The following is a 20,646-nucleotide window of genomic DNA, read 5'->3' on the forward strand; positions in this document are numbered from 1 at the left end:
AGTTTTATATTAAAAACAATTTTAAAAAAGAAAGAAAGATGTTGGTATAACGTTAGTAAATAATATTTAATAATGGATGACCGATTTGTCGAACTGCTACACTGACCCAGTTGAAGGAGCGTCGATCGCTCTGGACTCGACTGGTTTTCCTGACCCACGTCAAGCCAGGGTGACCAAAGCACGTAAACCGGAGGTTGAGACATTAGTCCTCCAAAATAAAATAGAATTGATGTTTAAAAATAACACAAACGCCTTATTTTAAAATAAATACATGTATTTCATAATGTTAATATCTACGTGATCAAGCTCCAACTACAGCATCGTAACGTCAGAAGCTCGGCAATGATTTTTGCTCAACAATCGCCACGACTGTCGGACCGGAAGTTGTCGCTAAAGCAGCTCAAACTTGACGCACTTTTTTTAAGTGGCAGCAAACAATACGTGACTAACGTCAGATAACCTCACGTCGCCTCGTTATTGTCTGCTATCAAGATACGGTTACCCTATGGCCGCCTGCAGCGCATCTTTTGGGGTTTAAAACAGACGTTTATTGGGGGAGAGGGTCAGAGAATGACGCAGGTTTTTTTGTTTTTTTTTCTCTCCACGGAGCGTCAAGTTTATATGTTGACTTAAGAGAAGACTGAATATCAGAGTCACAAGACTTCTCCGCTCGGCTGCGTTTCCTCCTCCTCAGGTAAAAGACTGTTGTTGTTTTTAAAGTGGACATCTTCCGTCTTTATGTGTAAAAACCGTTACGGCGGTGACGTTCAAGTCGGCTCAGCGGCTGTTTCTGAAGAGTAACGGTTAAGCTGCTTTAAGCTGCTTTCTGCCGCCCTGTTGTGTGTGTCTGTTTACGTCTGTGTGTCTGTGTCCGTGTGTGTTGTTGTAAACGGACTCTGTCCTTTTTGTTGTGCACAAACAAACAGAACAGGATTCTTTTTTGACGAGGATGGATACTTCCGGTTACCGCACCGGAAGCCGTGACAGCCTCTACCATCCGAGTGACGTCGACGATGACGACGAGATGGTGGACATCGCGGGGGCCACGCTGGACTTCTCCACCACGGACGACGACCCGCCACTGGGCTCAGGTGAGGCCAGACCCGGTACAGACCAGTACAGACCAGTACAGACCCGTATAGACCAGTATAGACCAGTATAGACCAGTATAGACATGTCCAGACCCAGTTCGGCACAAGCTCAGAAACATACTGATTTCTCATCACACTTCCTTAAAACCAGCACGACTGTTGGGTTATAATGTTCTTCCACAAGCTGTGCTTCTATCTATCTATCTATCTATCTATCTATCTATCTATCTATCTATCTATCTATCTATCTATCTATATAGTATTAATAACATGACAATGGCAGTGAATGTGTGTCACATGCTTTCAGTAAATAATCAGTTACCACATGTATACACACGCTCTTAGATAGACACACACAATCAGATAGACAGACACACCCATGCAGACAGACACACTTACGGACGTAGAGACACACACAAATACTCCTACACATACTCATACAGACACACATGCACCCTCACACACAGATTGGTTTCACTTCCCATCACTAGGAACATTAAAGTGAGTTATAGAGCTGGTCGTGTTTATGTTTTTCTACCCGGTTACTGGTGATGTCATCTTAAAGTCGCTGACGTCTCCTTTCAGTACAGACGCTCTAAACTCGCCCCGATGTGACGCAGATGCTGACTTTCTGGGTCGGTCTCCAAAAAAAACATCAACACGTCGTCCCTGCAGCGCTTTATGAACCTCCTGCAAGTTATTGTGGTGAATTTGTGCTCAGGAGAACTTCAAATCTTCCTCAATGTCTTTCTGATTCCTTAAAAAAAATGTCTGTCTGTGTTGAACTGGAGCATCCGTGAGGTTTCTGCTCTCAGACTGGTTGTATCTGGTTATATTTGGTTGTATTTGGTTATATTTGCGCGTCAGGCTTCGGGGGAATCGGACAGCGTTCAGCCGTGATATCAATGAATTAATGAATTATTTGTGGTCTGAAACAACTGTAAAATCTCAAAGACCGAGATGGAAACAGATATTTAAAACTGGACCTCATCCAACGTGGAGGAGGAGAAGGAAAAAATCCCTCAAAACCCACACGGAGGGAAAAACCACCAAACAAGCAGAAAGAGAGGGACTTCCCCTCAGTGATGAAGCAGCAAAAACTACACTTTACATTTATTTTACCAACTTCACGCAGAAACTCGAGCAGAAGATATTTAGTGTTGAACGTGCGGTTCATGTTTCTGCTTTTACGAGCTGCTTTTATGAGTTTCTTTTACTGCAGGTGTTTAATTTGTTCAAATCTCTTTCCGGAGTGCAGATTATTGTTATCGCTGTTTTACGGCCTCTGTGTCCTCAGAGCTGCTGCGAGGGGGAGGGGCCTCACTGCAGCTCATAATGATTGACAGCTCAGAGCAGGGGAGGGGCCTCACTGCAGCTGATAATGATTGACAGCTCAGAGCAGGGGAGGGGCCTCACTGCAGCTGATAATGATTGACAGCTCAGAGCACCCCGTGTGACCCTGAGGCACTTTATCAACAACAGCAACATCCCATAATAATATAACACAGCACTCACTTAGTGGGGGAGAAAACAGTGAATAGTGTTGAGAGCTTGTATATATAATGAAATATTTATACATGAATGTGTATATATGAATACATATAAATATATATACAATATTTGTGTATACATAAGTACATATCCATGTATATTTTATTATTTCTTATCTTATGTGTGTGTATATCAATGTGCAACTTCTGCCACCACAGACACAACATTTAGTATTTTGTATTTTTGGAAGATCTGAACATGAGTTCTTTAATCTCCATCAGACGCTCATTCCTTCTTTATTCAATTTCCTCTCACCCGGGGGGAAGATGTTATGATTTAATAATAACAATAACAGCAGCAGCTTGGCAGAGAAGCGACCCGATGACCACGCCGTCATTAACCAGCGTCACGCGGGTCACATGGGGCGCTGCTTCCCATGGCAAGGCAGGGGGTCAAGGTTCAGATCCACCCTGGTGTGTGTGTGTGTGTGTGTGTGTGTGTGTGTGTGTGTGTGTGTGTGTGTGTGTGTGTGCAAATCAATCTGCCTTAGATAACGTACTGTGTAAGTTTTAGCAGAAAGCGCTGAGGTCACATGACAAAGAAGCAGTTTTCTGTTGAGCATCATACCACACACACACACACACACACACACACACACACACACACACACGCGCGCATCGAGACATAAACTCATGTTTACAATGTTTACTGAGGGAATACATCAAGAGAGAAGTAGAGTCACTTATATAGACTTCTATACAACCAGAGGAGTCGCCCCCTGGTGGTCGGGAGAGAGAATGCAGCTTTAGACTTCTATACAACCAGAGGAGTGGAGTTTTTTCAGTTTTAATGTCATGTTTTTCCTCGTGGTGTTTATCAGCGATAGTCGGCGATAAAGCTCTTTATGTGCAAAAAGCTCTGTACGTGTCTCAAGAGGTCACGACCTCACATTGGAACCCCCCTCAGCCAATCGGAGCGAGCTCCTGAAACACCTGACCTATGGGCGAACAGTTCCCGGCCCCTCAGCTGACGAGCCAATCAGTGGCCACCCCCAGAGCCCTCTCTGGCCAATGAGGGAGGGCTCCGGGAGTCCACTTCCTCCAGCAGCTCAGAGGAGGGAAGAGGCTCCCACTTTGAGTTTGAGTCCAGTTTGTCGTGTCCAGGAAAAAGAACCGAGAGAGAGAGAGGGAGAGAGAGAAAGAGAGAGAGGGAGGGAGAGAGAGGGAGAGAGGGAGAGAGAGAAAGAGAGAGGGAGAGAGAGAGATGGACTGGGAGTTCTGGAGCAAGGAGCTGAGTGAGGACGTCCTGGTGGAGGACGGTGAGTCTGAGGAGCTTTTACAACAAGTACTGCACAGAGATAAGAAGCCTGTCACAGGTCAATCTGGAGGAACCCGTTCTGTCTGTGTCTGTGTGTCTGTGTGTGTGTGTGTGTCTGTGTGTGTCTGTGTGTGTGTCTGTGTCTGTGTGTGTCTGTGTGTGTCTGTGTGTGTGCGCTTCACTGGGTTTGTGTCTCGTTGTCATGCATCAGGTCTAAAGGTCGCTCCCAGTTGTGATTTTTCTTTTTTTATTATGGGGTGAAATCCAGAAGAAACAGAGAGGGAACGCGCTGAAAGACTTCCTGTCAGTTACTCTCACTTCAATGTTTATTTTGACTCTTTTACTTTATTTGATACATATCTACTTATATTTTTCTACTTTACTATCCTTATCTTAACCTTTTACCCGATTTCAGGAATATTAAAAGTATGAACCACATTATATTTGAGCCGAAGTCAAAATATATTATTATTAAATAATATATACACAAATACAAAATATAAATATATAATGTAAATATTCATCTATTATATATTTTTGTCATAAATATGTACATTCTATTTTTTAAATAAATATATATTTTTTAAATGTATATTTATTGATTTATCTAGTAGTTATTCTACTTTCAACTGTTGTTTTAGTGTAAAGAGACCTTGTGGTGTGATGTAATCAGATAATCTGCGCTGTGGTAGGAGACGTCCACACGTGGTTTGGTGGTTTGGTGGTTTGGTGGTTTGGTGGTTTCTCTGCAGCTGGTTGCCGTGACGCTGCATCCGTCACGTTCAGGACGTTTCAACATTTCAACATTTAAACTGGTCTACAAGTCCCCGGCTCCGTGCATCAGCCTCTCTGATGGTCGTCACACTCGCATCCTGTGCGGGGGTCACGAGGGCCGCCGACTCCCAGCATGCACCCTGACAGCGAGGCCGATTGACAAAAGGTTTCGACTGACAGGGAAAAGAACCGTAACTCCGGGATCCAGTTACACGCTGAGTTTCATTCCCATGAGCCGGAGCCCTGCGCAGCGGGGCGGGAGACCCCTCGCACAAGAAAAAGCACTTTATTGTTGATTGACGGGGGACCGGTGCTCCTTCTTCTGGTGACGTCTTCTTCTGAGAACTCGCTCCTACGTGTTGAAATGTCTCTGAGAGCCGTGTGTGTGTTCACGGCCGCTTCATTCACACAAAAGAGGACGAGAACCAGCGTCTCAGTACGTTCAGCCTGCTTTTTGTATTTGAAAGCTGCCGCAGGTTTAAATTCATCCGTCTCCGTACGTGCCAGGTGTTCCTGAGAGCACATTCCTGGAGCTGGTTGCCGGTTTAAAACCAGTCCGACGGGTCGACTCAGGTGCTTTTAAACGCTGTGGTTTTACTGGATCTCCTCCCTCTGTGTCACGCCAGAAATGCGGCGTCTGTCAGCAAGCAGAGATGTTTTTAAACCTTTTACAATCTGCTTTTTGGATCAGTTTTGTTTCTGTGCGCTCGCTTTTCACTGCAACATAAAAAAGTCCATCAAGTTGAGAGAACTCAAAAATATACGTTGAGCAGATTAGCAAGTTACCAAGTCGCGCAGGTTGAATGTATTGGATTATTTAAGCTCAGAAAACACAGGAACCTCCACATCCAAGTGTTGGTAGTGTTGGAGGAACACATCTCGGGCTGGGTCAGTCCAGTGTCAGCGCTCTGTGGTCACGTGACGTGACGGTGAAGTCCGTCATGGCTTCCTGCTCGCTCCAAGGAGCTCAGACATGAATGTTTTTACCAGAATCTGATCAGAGCACTTCAACATTTTACACACAAGACGAGTTTAAAGCTTTGATTTGGTTTCTTTTTCTTCTTTTGAGGGAAGCGTTTGCGTCGTGTGATGTGTTCAAGCACCGTGGGAAAGATGAAAATCTAGCGATAATGTAGTTTTCGTTTGTTTTCTTTACGATCTCCGCCATCGTTCATAATCCGTCTCTCAATACTCAAACCAAATCGTGTATTGCTGCTGTGGTCTCTCTCTCTCTTTCTCTCTCTCTCTCTCTCTCTCTCTCTCTCTCTGTGTCATTCATATATATGTCTTCATTCAGTTTTTAAGCTCTAACTCTGAAAGACAACATGGAGAAAAACTAGAACGAAGGGCAAGAACAGTGTGACAAGAGGCTGACGACGTCTCCCTCTCTACTCCCCCTCCCTCCCCCCCTCCGTCTCCCCCTCCTCCCCCAGGAGAGTTTGAGGATGCGGGCGGCAGCAGAGTCGGTATGAACGGCTCCGGCCCCAGCAAGCTGGTGGACCCTCTGGAGGACCCGCTGCCCGGCCTGGGCACCTACGAAGACTTCAACACCATCGACTGGGTGAGGGAGAAGAGCAAGGACCGCGACCGGCACCGAGAGGTAAGGGGACAGGGGACAAGGAACTAGGGAGCAGGAACCAGGACCTGGTCTGAACAGACGTATCTTGACGACGCGTCTCCGTCTCCACAGATCACCAACAAGAGCAAACAGTCCACGGCGGCGCTGCTGCACAGCGTCAGCGACGCCTTCTCCGGCTGGCTGCTCATGCTGCTGGTGGGCCTCATGTCAGGTACGCCAGGGAGGCGTGGCCCTCAGGGAGGCGTGGCCTTGAGGGAGGCGTGGCCTTCAAGGAGATCACTGGTGCTATAGTACAGAATATAGTGTTTAGCTAAAGTTTTGACACAGAATACAAGGAGACACATTTTGATAACTGTTGAACTTCCCCCTCCTCCTCCTCTTCCTCTTCCTCCTCCTCCTCTTCCTCCTCTTCATCCTCCTGCCCCCCAGGTGCTCTGGCTGGTGGTATAGACATCGCGGCTCACTGGCTGACGGACCTGAAGGAGGGCATCTGCTTGGTGGGTTTCTGGTTCAACCACGAGCACTGCTGCTGGACGTCCAACGAGACCACGTTCCAGGAGCGGGACCGCTGCCCCCAGTGGCAGAGCTGGGCGGAGCTTATCACGGGCACGCCAGAGGTACGGCGAGGGCGGGGCTTAGATGCACCACATCCAGAGTGTCTCTCTCTGTTTAAATAGTGCTCTGGCTCCCTCTGCTGGTTGTACGCCGTCATGACGTGCAATTCAGTCAGAAATCCATCTTTTTAATCTTGCTTTGTCCCAACACAACTTGTAACTTCTGTGTGTGTGTGTGTGTCTGCAGGGAGCCTTCGCCTACATCGTGAACTACCTCATGTACATGGTCTGGGCTCTGCTGTTCGCCCTCCTGGCCGTCGTGCTGGTCCGATCCTTCGCTCCGTACGCGTGCGGGTCGGGAATACCAGAGGTGAGACGCATTAAGAGACACAATAACTACAAAGAGACACAATAACTACAAAAAGGCACAAAGTAACTATAAGAACACACAAAACAACTACAAAGAGACACAACACAACTACAGAAAGGCACAACATAACTACAAAAAGGCACAAAGTAACTATAAGAAGACTCAAAATAACTATAAAAAGACACAAAGTAACTATAAGAAGATACAAAATAACTATAAAAAGACACAAAACAACTACATAAATACATGAATTAACTACATAAAGTCTAGATAGATGCAAGCCAGACTGATTCGAAGCCTTTTTAAGTTTGTTTCACAACATAAATATTTATATTCAGAGTCCTCGTGAGCGAATGAAATCATTTGTTAACTCAAAACGCAGCCTCTCTCCCTCTTCTGTGTTTACTCTCCTCCGTCTCCTCTCTTCCTCTCTTTGTGGAAAGCAGAAGAACACACACACACACACACACACACACACACACACTCTCCTTCAGTTCCATGAAGGTCACGTCCTCTTCTCTCCTCCCCCTCAGATCAAAACCATCCTGAGCGGCTTCATCATCCGCGGCTACCTGGGCAAGTGGACCCTGATCACCAAGACCATCACGCTGGTGCTGGCCGTGTCCTCGGGCCTCAGCCTGGGGAAGGAGGGCCCGCTGGTGCACGTGGCGTGCTGCTGCGCCAACATCCTGTGCCACCTGTTCACCAAGTACCGCAAGAACGAGGCCAAGCGGCGAGAGGCGAGTGAGGCGAGGGGAACAGGTTCCGTCGTTTCGTCCTCCTCCATCTTTTCGTTAACGCGTCGCTTTTGCTCGCAGGTGTTGTCGGCGGCGGCGGCGGTGGGCGTGTCCGTGGCCTTCGGCGCTCCCATCGGAGGAGTCCTGTTCAGCCTGGAGGAGGTGAGATCCTTAATGCCTCTTGTGTCATCAAGGTTTACTGTATGCTTTGAATCCTCATTGTTAGTTTAAATACTACATTTGATCACTTTTTACTGGTTACACACACATTTCACTCATGTTTGCTCATGAAAATCTGGTTTGACCTCATGGATATTTGGTCAAAAGTCATGAAGATTTGTTCAAAGTCATGATAATTGGGTTAAAAGTCATGGAAATTTGGTTAAAGTCATGGAAAAGTCATGAAAATTGGGATAAAAGTCATTGAGATTTGGTTAAAAGTCATTTTAATTGGGTTAAAAGTCTTGAAATTTGGGTTAAAAGTTATTGAATCCCTCGTGATGTTACTTTGATGAGCTGAAGGGATCGTCAGAAAAAAAAGAAGTAATTGAAAAGTCATGAAAATTGGGATAAAAGTGATTGAAAAGTTGTTAAATCCATCGGTCAAACTGTGTATGAACCCTGTTTCTCAATCATTTCACGATGTTCTCACAGAAAGGAGAGTAAAAGCCGTGTTTCTCTTCTCTTCCGTGACCTTGACGTGTCCTTCCTCCTCCAGGTGAGTTACTACTTCCCCCTGAAGACGCTGTGGCGCTCGTTCTTCGCCGCCCTGGTCGCCGCCTTCACGCTCCGCTCCATCAACCCGTTCGGAAACAGCCGGCTGGTTCTGTTCTACGTGGAGTTCCACGCCCCGTGGCACCTGGTGGAGCTGGTGCCCTTCATCCTGCTGGGCGTGTTCGGCGGCCTGTGGGGGGCGCTGTTCATCAGGGCCAACATCGCCTGGTGCCGCAGACGTGAGTCTGGTCCCGAGCGTGGAGGAACAAAAGACTTTTCCTGCTCTATCATTAGTAGAATAATAAGTCATTTAAGGTTTACCGAATGCTTTGAAACCTCATTGTTAGTTTAAATACTACATTTTATCTCTTTTGACTGTCTACACACACATTTCACTACGTGGTCGATCATGGAAATCTGGTTAAAAGTTATGAAATGTTGTTTAAAGTCATAGAAATGTTGTTTAAAGTCATAGAAATGTTGTTTAAAGTTATGTAAAATGGATTTAAAGTCATAGAAATGTTGTTTAAAGTCATGTAAAATGGATTTAAAGTCATAGAAATGTTGTTTAAAGTCATGTAAAATGGATTTAAAGTCACAGAAATGTTGTTTAAAGTTATGTAAAATGGATTTAAAGTCATGGAAAAGCCGTTGGTCAAAATGTGGAGGCTATTAATCTGCTTCTTATGTTGCCTTATGAAGGTAAATCCACTCGTCTGGGTCACTACCCCGTCACCGAGGTGCTGGTGGTCACCGCGCTGACCGCCGTGGTCGCCTACCCCAACAGCTACACCCGGATGAGCGGCGCCGAGCTCATCGCCGAGCTGTTCAACGACTGCTCGCTGCTGGACTCCTCGCAGCTCTGCGGCTACAAGCAGGTCGGCCCCGCCGGCTCATTCCTTCCTTCCTGCGTGTGTGTGTGTGTGTGTGTGTGTGTCGCGTGAGTTTGATCCCCTCGTCTCCGTCTCGCAGGCCACCAACACCTCGGAGGCGTCCTCGGTGGGGAACAGCCTGGCGGACCGGCCGGCGGGGGCGGGGCTGTACACGGCGCTGTGGCAGCTCGCCCTGGCGCTCGTCTTCAAGATGATGATCACCGTGATCACGTTCGGCATGAAGGTCGGTGCCCGTCTCACGCGGTAGCAGCGCTTTCCTCCGCGGCGTCTCTGAGCGTCTCCTCTCCGCCTCCAGGTTCCCTCCGGCCTCTTCATCCCCAGCATGGCGGTCGGCGCCATCGCCGGCCGGCTGCTGGGCGTCGGCATGGAGCAGCTGGCGTACTACAACCACGACTCCTTCCTCTTCAAGGGGTGGTGCTCGCCGGGAGCCGACTGCATCACGCCGGGGCTCTACGCCATGGTGGGCGCCGCCGCATGCCTCGGTGAGCGCCGATACGTGGAGACCTGACAGCGTCTTTAAACCCCTAGGGGCTTAAAAGATACTCATATTTTATAAATATCAGTGTTTTTAAACCTTTAGGGTCTCAAGAGATACATGTATTTTATAAATATCTGTGTTTTTAAACCCCTAAGGGCTTAAAAGATACTCGTATTTTATAAATATCAAGGTTTTTTCCACTTGTTTTCCAAAAAAGTTACTTTTATTTCGTTTTTAAAGACTGAAATTAACAAAATATCACAAATTCAAACACTTAAAAGAAGTTAAAAAATAAAAAAAGAAGCAACAGTTCATAAAGGCTGTGTTTAAATCAAGCTCCTGTGTTCTCTGATTGGAAAAAAAGGGGCGTTCAGGGTAACTGGGAAATCACAGCGACGTCAGAGGCCTCCTCCTCGTCTCCGCACTCCAGGCCTCTGTGTGTCCTTTTACCCAGAAGCCTCGTTTCCCAAACACTCGTTAGTCTGTTGGTCGTCATGTTTTTGGTTCCTGGCGTTCGTCTTCACCGTGTCGTCGTTTCTCGTGAGGCTTTTAGAGGTCGTCGATCCGCAGGAAAAGTCCAATTTTTGGCCCATTTTCTCTTATTTTTGCCGAGTAACGTTCCATCTTCATCTGATTTTCTCTCAACTCCATCGGGGAACGATCACGCGGGCAGATAATCACCTCCGTCTCTTCACTGAAACAAAAGAAACGCTCACAGTGAAGCTGAGCAGGGCGGAGATGAAAGGCAAAGATGATGATGATGATGATGATGAGATGATTGGACTCGCCACATGAACGTCAACATCTCCATGTGAGAGAAAATAAAGAGACCAAACTCTCGTTCATCAGGCAGAGAAGTCAAGAGAACAGAAGTTCTCCTCTTGAGAACCCTCTGGAGAGCGGGTCCGTTCTGTCGGTTCTGCTGGAGAACCTTTCTCACCCTCCCCCCTCCTCCCCCCTCCCCTCCAGGTGGCGTGACCCGCATGACGGTGTCTCTGGTCGTCATCATGTTCGAGCTGACCGGCGGTCTGGAGTACATCGTCCCGCTGATGGCCGCCACCATGACCAGCAAATGGGTGGCCGACGCCCTGGGGAGGGAGGGCATCTACGAGGTGAGTGTGTGTGTGTGTGTGTGTGTGTGTGTGTGTGTGTGTGTGTGTGTGTGTCCTAGCCGTAGATACACACCATCTCCTCCAGCTAACAACACACACATTTAAAGCTGTAATGTGCTTTAGATTTAGGAAGTCGAGGTCTTAAAGGGGCAGCGCAACAAAAAAACAGATTTATGGAAACCACACATTCTTTCCTCCTCTGCTGCTTTTCTTTCTCTCGTCCCGGAGAGACGTCTGCTTTCTCTCCGCTTTCACGATGCGGCGCTCAAAGTGCCAAAAGAAATAATCCATCGGCGACGTCTCTCTCCAGAAATCATGACTCGTTGCCTCCAGAACAAACCGCCGGCCTCGAGCAGAAAATAGTCCCTCGTGAGCGGAAGGACACGCATTTGATCCGGTTTTACCGCCCGCAGGCTCACATCCGGCTGAACGGGTACCCGTTCCTGGAGCCCAAAGAGGAGTTCGGGCACAGCAGCCTGACGGTGGACGTGATGCGGCCCAGGAGGTCGGACCCGGCGCTCGCCGTGCTCACGCAGGAGGGCATGACGGTCGGGGAGGTGGAGGTAAGAACCGCGGATCGACGCGCGCCGTCGTCTGGCGTGAAAAAGGCCGTTAAAACGCTGGCGTTCCTCCTCCCTCAGGCGCTGGTGGAGGGGACTCGCTACAGCGGCTTCCCCGTGGTCGTCTCCCAGGAGTCCCAGAGGCTGGTGGGCTTCGTGCTCCGCAGAGACCTGCTCATATCCATAGGTGTGTAAAAGATGCTCACCTTTCTGACGGTCCTTGAACGCATCACGTGCGACGGACGCTCAGAAAAAAGCAGCCAAAGCGAAACCTTCACAGCGCACTGAACTCTGATTATCTCCTCAACCACACGGCCCGTTTGAATAATTTAAAGAGCTGTAATATACAGAAAACCCCTGGGAACATTAATGATGTGTTCATATATGTGTTACTAGTATATTAGTTTATGAACAGGAACAAAAATATGTATTTTGCACACCAAAAACTATTAAAAGTATTGTTTTGTCATTGTAACTATGTGTGCTATAGTTCACTTTAATACATAGCATAGCTCTGTGTGTTAAGAGTATCTGTGCAGAGTGATTAAGTGAAGTTAAGTATTTTTAATAATTATACTCGTCGCCCCAAATTAACAGAATTCTGTAAAAAACCTTAAATTCTGAGCTCCTCGACGCGACCAGGAAGTCACGGCTGAGACCGACCAATCAGCTGAAATGAAAATGTCACGTGACCCCACACGTGTCCTTCTGTGCCCTCAGACAACGCCCGTAAGCGGCAGGAGGGCGTGGTCAGCGCGTCCCAGGTGGCGTTCACCGACCACGCCCCGGCGCAGGCCGCCGACGCGCCGCCGCCGCTGCGCCTCCGCAGCATCGTGGACCTGAGCCCCTTCACCGTCACCGACCACACGCCCATGGACATCACCGTGGACATCTTCAGGAAGCTGGGGCTGCGGCAGTGTCTGGTCACGCACAACGGGTGAGAACACACACACACACACACACACACACACACACACACACACACACACACACACACACACACACACACAAGGAGCAGGAGGAGCAGGACATAGGGCTCTTTTTCCTGGTATCTGAACGTTCGCTGACAGAATGTGAAACATCGGCGGTCGGCGTCTCGTGTGGCTCGTTAAACCCGATCTTTGCGTTTTAAAGCTTCCACTTCAAAGCTGTGACGGCGGGCTGCTCTCTGGGGAACACGCTGATGTGAGCGACTCCTAAAAACATGTGACAGAAAGAGAGCCCGCGTCTGCGTTTCCTTTTATGATCCGGATTACCGGAAACGACTCCGAGCTTTTCCTTCGCTTTGTTCTTCACTTTGTCCTCGGCAGCAAAAAGGGTCCGATTCATTTCTCTGACGTTTCAGAGCAAAGCAGGAAATCATCCGACTTCATGAACGCTGCACGTGACGGAGATTACTTCAATCTTATTCTAGAGGGAAAAACACAGTTTTGTCGTCGTTTTCCTCCATTAAACTGTTTTTTATGTGTTTTATCTGTTTTAGTTAGTGTTTTATCTCTTTTAGGTGGTGTTTTATCTCTTGTAGGTGGTGTTTTAGCTCTGTTAGGTGTTTTATCTCTGTTAGGTGGTGTTTTATCTCTGTTAGGTGGTGTTTTAGTTCTGTTAGGTGGTGTTTTAGTTCTGTTAGGTGGTGTTTTATCTCTTGTAGGTGGTGTTTTATCTCTGTTAGGTGGTGTTTTAGCTCTGTTAGGTGGTGTTTTAGCTCCGGGTCGCCTCATCAGCAGGAGTCGTATCTCGTTTCTCTTCCTTTGTCAGCTTTAAAAACAAGCTTGTTCAAGAGAAAGATAAATACAAAATAAAGACTCCTCTTCTTCCTCTTCCTCCTCCTCCCGTGTTTCGGCTCGTCTTGTTCGACCACCAGGCTCCATTGACAAAACAGTGGTTTTTGCAGAACACGTGGTTCTCTGGTGTCCCGCCGCCTCCGTCCAACAGTCCTGTTTGTGTTGTTGTGCAACTTCGGTGAACTCAAACTGGCCTTTTTTAATAAGAACCCAGAGTCACAACAACAGAAACTGAGTGACGGGTGGAGGCGGCGGGCCAGCAGAACCCGTCCAGTTCTGAGGGTAGAATCACTGTTTTTATCAGAGGAGTCTGGCGGCTTCACAGAGCAACGACACACCAGCGCGTACTGTCCCTTTAAGGCAGCTCCATCTGTTGTGTTGAAACCTGCAGACTTTCTCAATATCTTCACCGCGTTGAACTCGAGCCGCCGACCTCTTCACCCCGGCCACTTGTGGTTCGTGCCGGTGGTTCGATCCCCCGCTGCGCCCCCTCGAGACCCAAATAAAACTGAACCTCATTGTGCGACTCCGCTGTCAACTCTGACCGCACAACGTGAAGCAACCGTGTGTGTGTGTGTGTGTGTGTGTGTGTGTGTGTGTGTGTGTCTCTCTCCAGGAGGCTGCTGGGCATCATCACTAAAAAAGACATCCTGAAGCACATGGCGCAGATCGCCAACAGAGACCCCGACTCCATCCTCTTCAACTGAAGTCTCTCATCATCCGTCCATCGCTCCTGCAGGAGGAGGAAGAGGAGGAGAGAGAGGAAGACACCAGCATGCACACTCAAACGAAAATGCACCTTTTACCTCTTTGGGGAAAAGCAGAGCTCCATTTTGCACATGGACAGAACAATGGCTGCTGCTTTTTTCTTCTTCTTCTTCTTCTTGTTCCTGTAAGATGGAGGCGGTTCTTGGCTTTCTGTTTTTGGCTCTTCACTGACACTGCTGGCCCCGACCCAGAAGGACGTACATGAGATATGAGGAGGAGGAGGAGAAGGGGGAAGAGGAGGAGGAGGAGGAGGTCCATTCATCCCCTTTGTGTCTCTTTCCAACTCAAGAAGAAGAAGAAGAAGAGGGGAGCGGTTAAAAGGAGGAGGGACCCGTTAATCCTCGTGTCACAGAGCCTGACAGGAGGAGAAATGAAGGTCTCCTCTTCCTCCTCCTCCTCCTCCTCCTCATGCAGCCTCGGGGGGGCTGAGCACACAGGTGTGTGAAGACGATCCAACACACACACACTTACACTCCATAAAGACTTCATGACAGCCTGGGAACGCTCCAGAAACGTCAGCTTCTCTTCTTCTTCATCTTCTTCTTCTTCTTCTTCTTCTTTCCGTCGTGTCGGCTCTCGTGATTGGTCGAGAGACTCCAGTTAATCCTCCAATCATCACACGCATCATGACAATGCTGCAAAAACCATATCATGCCTTATTGAAGAGGGCGTGGCTGTTTCTGGGCTGCTGTGGCTTATATATATATATATATATATATATATATATATATATATATATATATATATATATATATATATATATATATATATATATATATATATATGGGAAAAGAGCATTAAAACACAAGGTAATTTATGTAAATGTTAAATTGTTTGTCCCACTAAATTATTTCACTGACTTCAATGCGTCTGTGTTTATTTGTCTGATATTCATCCTGATTATGTGATTTATTGTTTTTGTTTGTTTACATCTTGCTTGATTAAATAGATGATTTTGTTGTCGACAAATAACACATTGAATCTGTCATCTCCTCTCGTGTGTTTTTATTTTTATTACCAAATATGGGAGACTGTTTGCGCCACAAAAAAAATCATAATTAGGATTTTTTTTTTCTTCTTATAATTATGACTTTTTAAAAATCTTTTGTGAGATAAAAGTCATAAAAAGTCTTAATTGTGAGATAAAGTTAAAAATTATGACATAAAAAGTCATAATTGTGAGATAATGAAGTTCAAACGTGCACTAGGGACTGGGAATCGAACCGGCGACCTTGTCGGCACGAACCGGAATGTTTTCGCAAATGAGCAATTTTCCCCGATGGGAAGCTGCGACATCAGACACCAGACGAACGACAATCAACAACAACGCAACGTGTGTTACATTAAAGTCAAAAGGAGGTTCTCTCTCCGTCGCCCCCTGGAGGTCAGAACGGACGACGCGGCGTCGCCTCGCTGCAGCTGCATCCTCTGCAGCTCCTCGTGCGCTCGCCAGCGGTTTTCGTTGATGTCTTCATTGAAGCATCTGTTTCCAGTCGTTGAGCTCGATGCCGCTACGAGTTCCTCTCAGCGGCGCTGCCAGAAGAATAATCCGTTCAATGCTGCGACGCTCATTAACTTCAGAATGAAAAATAAAGAACCGGAGGCCGGCTGGACGCTGAAGACCCTGTTTGGAGAGAGAGAAATGTTTAGGTTGTTACAACACAAACACAACACAAACAACCGTAAAGTCATCTCTGAACTTCATTAACACAAACAGACACACACACAGACTCACTTTCTGTTGTTTTGACCAGATTATTCTCTTGATGTGATAATCTCTCACATTCTTAAGAGGACAGACTGGATAAATATGATGATGGGGCAAAGAGGGCGGGGGGGTCTCTTGACGTGTGTGTGTCTGTGTGTGTGTGTGTGTGTCACGCTGTCATCCGTCTCCGGCGTCGAGTCAGAGCTCGTCTCGAGCCACATAATCTCTGTGAGAAGCTTTAAGACTTCCAGAGCGTCGAAGATGCAGACGAAGTGTGTGTGTGTGTGTGGGGACGTTATGAGTGTGTGTGTCTGTGTGTGTGTCTGTTTGGGAATGCGAGTGCATTGTAGCCGGTCGGTAATGACTCAGTTGTTTCGTTGCAGAGGCTTCACATGGGGCTCCAGTTACCGACCTGCTCGTGGCTCCTGCATTCTCACACCTCCAGAGCTCTCACAGAGTGTGTGTGTCTGTGTGTGTGTGTCTGTGTGTGTGTGTCTGTGTGTGTCCTCTCCCTCCACCCCCACCTCCCTGATTTCCTGCTTTTACTGCGTATGTACTGTAGAGATATACCCAGTAAATAATGTCACTAATGTTCCTTGTTCTTGTTCTCCATGACATCAGTTTCCTCTCTCTCTCTCTCTCTGTCTCTCTCTCTCTCTCTCTCTCTCTCTCTCTCTCTCTCTCTCTCTCTCTCTCCCTCCCTCGGTGCTCGTTACACAAACATTTCATTTTGGCATGGAGCCGCTTAGCGGTGACATCCGACCCCCCGAGGTGTCGAGTCTCCGGCTCCGGCCTCACCTGTCCTCCTGCTGCATGCTGGGGAGCTGACGTTTGTGTGTTTTACCCCCTCAGGGCAAATATGTGGGAGCCAAGTGTGTGTGTGTGTGTGTGTGTGTGTGTGTGTCCAGGAATGCAATCCGATCCGCTTCACAGAGTTGCGTCTCTAACCTCTTGGCCTCACCTGAGGGTGTAGAGGTGGAGGTTTCCCACAGCTTCATGAGACGCCACACTGAAGCCAATGAAGTGGTTCATAAAAAATAGTAATAATTGGGTTTAAAGTCATAGAAATGTGGATTAAAATCATGGAAATTTGGTTAAAAGTCATGAAAATCCATTGGTCAAAATGTGTATGAACCCTAAAACCCCTAAAATACACTTAACATATATTAAACTACTACAAAAATGAACATAGAATGACATTACATACAAGCGTGTAAACTTTTGGCTTCTTTGTCTGCCTTCCATAAATAGCCGCCATTTAAATGTCACTATGAAGAATCGTAAAGAGTTTAACATGCATCAAAACTGCTAACTTAAACCTGAATTAATTTAGAGTTTATTAAGTTAATTGGCTGGGTGCAATACCCACATTGTCCACCGGGGTCTTCAAACGATATTAAATCAGCGTCCGGTTCCCTCGTCCTCAAAAAATCCATGCGTTTTTTGGTTTGATGCCTGAAATAAAAGGTCTATGGTTAACAAGAAGCATCAGAACCCATAAAACACATCGGTTAATAACCCCTCTTGTGAATATTTGAAGCTTTTACGCGGAAATAAAAAACCTCAAAGGTCGTCGGGAACGTTAAACTCAAAATTTTTGTTACTTCCATCTGCCAAATGCGTTCACGCTGCAAAAACAAGCCGTAAAAAGAAAATTGATTATCTTGCCGGACGAAACATGCGAGCGTCGTAAACACGTGTTTGGGTGTCGGCCCAAAAGAATTACGTCAGCCGGTCGGGAAAAACTTTATCGACACATCAGAGCAGTAACATAGAAGTTTATCGGCGACATTGAAGGCGCTGTGAAGACGAACCGCAGCAATAAAACCAAAGACGAGGTCCGAAGGCTCAGAGGTCTCCGAGCTGGGGGGGTGGACTGATTTCGTGGCTACAAAACGCCCCATTTTTGGACCTCGATCCAGGGGAACTGATCCCTCCCAGAAGGCCCGCACCGAGCGGGTAATGAAATAGTTTGAACCCCTCCTGAACTCGGGGGCTTCTGGGGAAGTTCAAGAAAAGGTTGACGAACTATTTCAGACAAAAGAAAACACGTTTCTGTCGCTTCAGCACAACTTTTCCTGCCGGGTGTTGCTGCCAGCTATCGCTATCGCTGCCATAAAAGTGTTAGTTTAGCTAACGGTAGAAACCAGCTAACTGCTAGCATGTTTTTGTATTGTTGTTTGGACGATTACATCAATTTTAAATACTAATGAAGCTTCTAAATTATTAATAACGTTTAAAAAAAAATTCAAATTAATACAATAATTATAATAAATATTTGAATCTTTACTTATTTACTTTTGACTTGTTTTTTCCAAATTGTATACTTTCACTTGTATAGTTAAATGTTCTTTGTTGTTGCTGTTGTTGTTGCTGTTGTTGTGTTATTAGAACAAATTCCTCGTTTGTACTAACTTACTTGGCAATTAAAAGTTTTCGATTCTGAATCATTTAAATCATTTGATTATATTATATTTAAGCTAATATTGGCCTAAAAAAACTGTCTGGACAAGCTACTGCAGCTCAGAGCTTATAGTGTTGCTAATGTAGCTAACGGTAAAAAACAGCTAACTCCTAGCATGTATATTTGTTGATAATTTAATTAATTATGAAAGAGCAATGGAGCAAGTAAACTTGGGGAAGTTCAAGAAGAGGTTGACAAACTATTTCAGCCGACAGGAACCATGTATCTGTCGCTCCAGCGCACCTTCACCCCGGGTGGTGCCGCTAATGATCGCCGTTGCTGCCATTTAAAAGTGTATTATTTCTCTTGAAAAGGAGGGACGTCGTCCCGTGGTTCTTTTCAAAGGTTAAATAAAGGAGCAATTTGAATCCAGAGGAAAGTGGTGAAAAATGGGAAAGGAACCGGCGGCAAAACTCATTCTCTGGAAGTAATCTAAAATATACCAGTGCCACATGAGTACATCTCCCCCTCTGGAGCTTTTGGTTTAACCGCGGAAACATCACAAATTAGGCTCCTGAGTGTTGACGGCTCAACACCGCTGACCTTCGCTGATAGATTCGCTTATATTTTTCCCCCACTGCTGGACAGCGGGTTGCGATCCCTCTCCAATAACGCTGGAAACTAGCTGGAGGTCACGTAGTGCGACCGAGCTGCTGCACGAAACCGGCGCTGTTGTTGTGTTGTTGTGTTGACTTCGCGGAGCACACACACGCACACAGCAACGCTCTCAACCACATCTATGACTTCACAAAAGCCTTTCATCTTCCCCCACATTGATTTAGTATTTTTGTTATGGTTCCAAGTGTTTTCCCCTTTCTTGGCCAAACCCACTTAAAGAGATAATATTTACCTCCTTTGACTCAGCAGCCAGTCATTTTATTTTATAGTTATTTTTTCATGTAAATTACTGTCACGTTGTTTTCTTCAGCCACCGACTGTTGCCTTCAGCTACTTTCAAGATAAGTTGTCCTTTTCTTCATGAAAACTAGGAAGTATGAACATTTTGATTTATTGGTCACACATGTCTTTTTTTCTTGCTTTAATGTGTTTATTACAAACTAAACTAAGCAAAAACATTTCTCAAGATAGAATATTGATATTACAGATGTACAGCAGGAAAGTGTTTAACAAAGTGCTCTCGGCCTCCATTAATGATCGATTACAATTGTTATACGCCGCATAACAGACTCTAGGTGACTAAATGTTTTGTGAGAACAAACGGGTCGTCCATTGATACCATGCAGCTGCTCCACATTACATATAGAAATACAGATATTTAGGGTAACACACTTATGTGTACTTCCTCAAAAACGATTTTTGGCCTAAACACATTTTAACAGCAACAAACTTAAGACTTGTTGTTCCCTAAGCTGAGATAATGGTAGCTAGAGGTCAGGTATTTGTATTTTTTTAAATGGCCAATAAATCTTATGAATCATTTAAAACATTTAATTATATTTTATTTAAGCGAATCTTAGCCTAAATAAACTGTCTGAACAAGCTACTGCAGCTCAAAGCTGTTAGGGTAGCTAACGGTAGAAACCAGCTAACTGCTAGCATGTTTTTTTGTATAGCTAGAGGACAGGTATTTAGATTTTTAAATCTATTTTAAAGGCCAAGAAAGTTCATTAATAATTTAAAACATTTTTATTATATTAGATTTTAGCTAATATTAGTCTGAACAAGCTACTGCAGCTCACAGCTGTTAGTGTAGCTAATGGAGCTAACGGTAAAAAAAATTAATTAAAAAAACAGCTAACTCCTGGCACGTTTTTGTAATGTTTTGGAAATAGTTTAATTAATTATAAAAGAGTAAAAGCAAGTAAACTTGAACAGGATGCCCAGAGATTCTGTTTTTGTTCAAAAAGGGTGGATTTAATGTTTAAAACATTTTAATTTAATTGTTTTTAAGGTGATAACGTGTCTATATTTCCCAGTCAAAGTATAAAACTGAATGATCCGGAGCGACCCGGCCTGCCAAGACTGTGGAAACGTCTGGTATTTAAATTAAACGTGTTTTCACTCCTTTTATTTTGCTATCACAGAAACAGGAGATGCAGATGTCGCTCCTAGAAATATTAAATTATAAGGACTGCTTTACTTTTGTTGTAGTCTGCAGCATAATGTAATTTACGCGGTATCTCTGGAAGTTTGATGTTAGATATGCACACTGTGAGCAGCAAGAGAAACATCTGTGCAGTGAAACGCAACCGGGTGCCAAAACAAAAGCAATAATTTATACTTTTACCAAACAG

The 20,646-nt window shown here is 45.8% G+C and overlaps 1 protein-coding gene across 2 annotated transcripts; it reads left to right on the forward strand.

Annotated features, from left to right (window-relative positions):
* Positions 1–377: 377 nt before the first annotated feature.
* On the forward strand, positions 378–14,940 carry clcn5b (chloride channel, voltage-sensitive 5b). Of its 2 annotated transcripts, none has more exons than XM_068587872.1 (17): positions 378–694; positions 927–1,091; positions 6,107–6,273; positions 6,364–6,463; positions 6,682–6,869; positions 7,054–7,176; positions 7,710–7,916; positions 7,995–8,075; positions 8,632–8,866; positions 9,330–9,505; positions 9,600–9,743; positions 9,816–10,002; positions 10,968–11,110; positions 11,524–11,673; positions 11,752–11,857; positions 12,391–12,607; positions 14,068–14,940. In XM_068587872.1, the coding sequence occupies exons 2-17, from the start codon at positions 950–952 to the stop codon at positions 14,156–14,158; spliced, it is 2,457 nt and encodes an 818-aa protein (XP_068443973.1). In that variant the 5' UTR covers positions 378–694; positions 927–949; the 3' UTR covers positions 14,159–14,940. The 2 variants fall into 2 exon arrangements, with proteins under 2 accessions (XP_068443973.1, XP_068443974.1); XM_068587873.1 differs by having other exon boundaries at positions 932–1,091.
* The last annotated feature ends 5,706 nt before the right edge of the window (positions 14,941–20,646 follow it).

This window comes from Clinocottus analis, unplaced genomic scaffold (genome assembly GCF_023055335.1).
Source record: "Clinocottus analis isolate CAN_PGR_092001 unplaced genomic scaffold, fCliAna1.0.p SCAF_21, whole genome shotgun sequence".
Lineage (NCBI taxonomy): Eukaryota > Metazoa > Chordata > Actinopteri > Perciformes > Cottidae > Clinocottus > Clinocottus analis.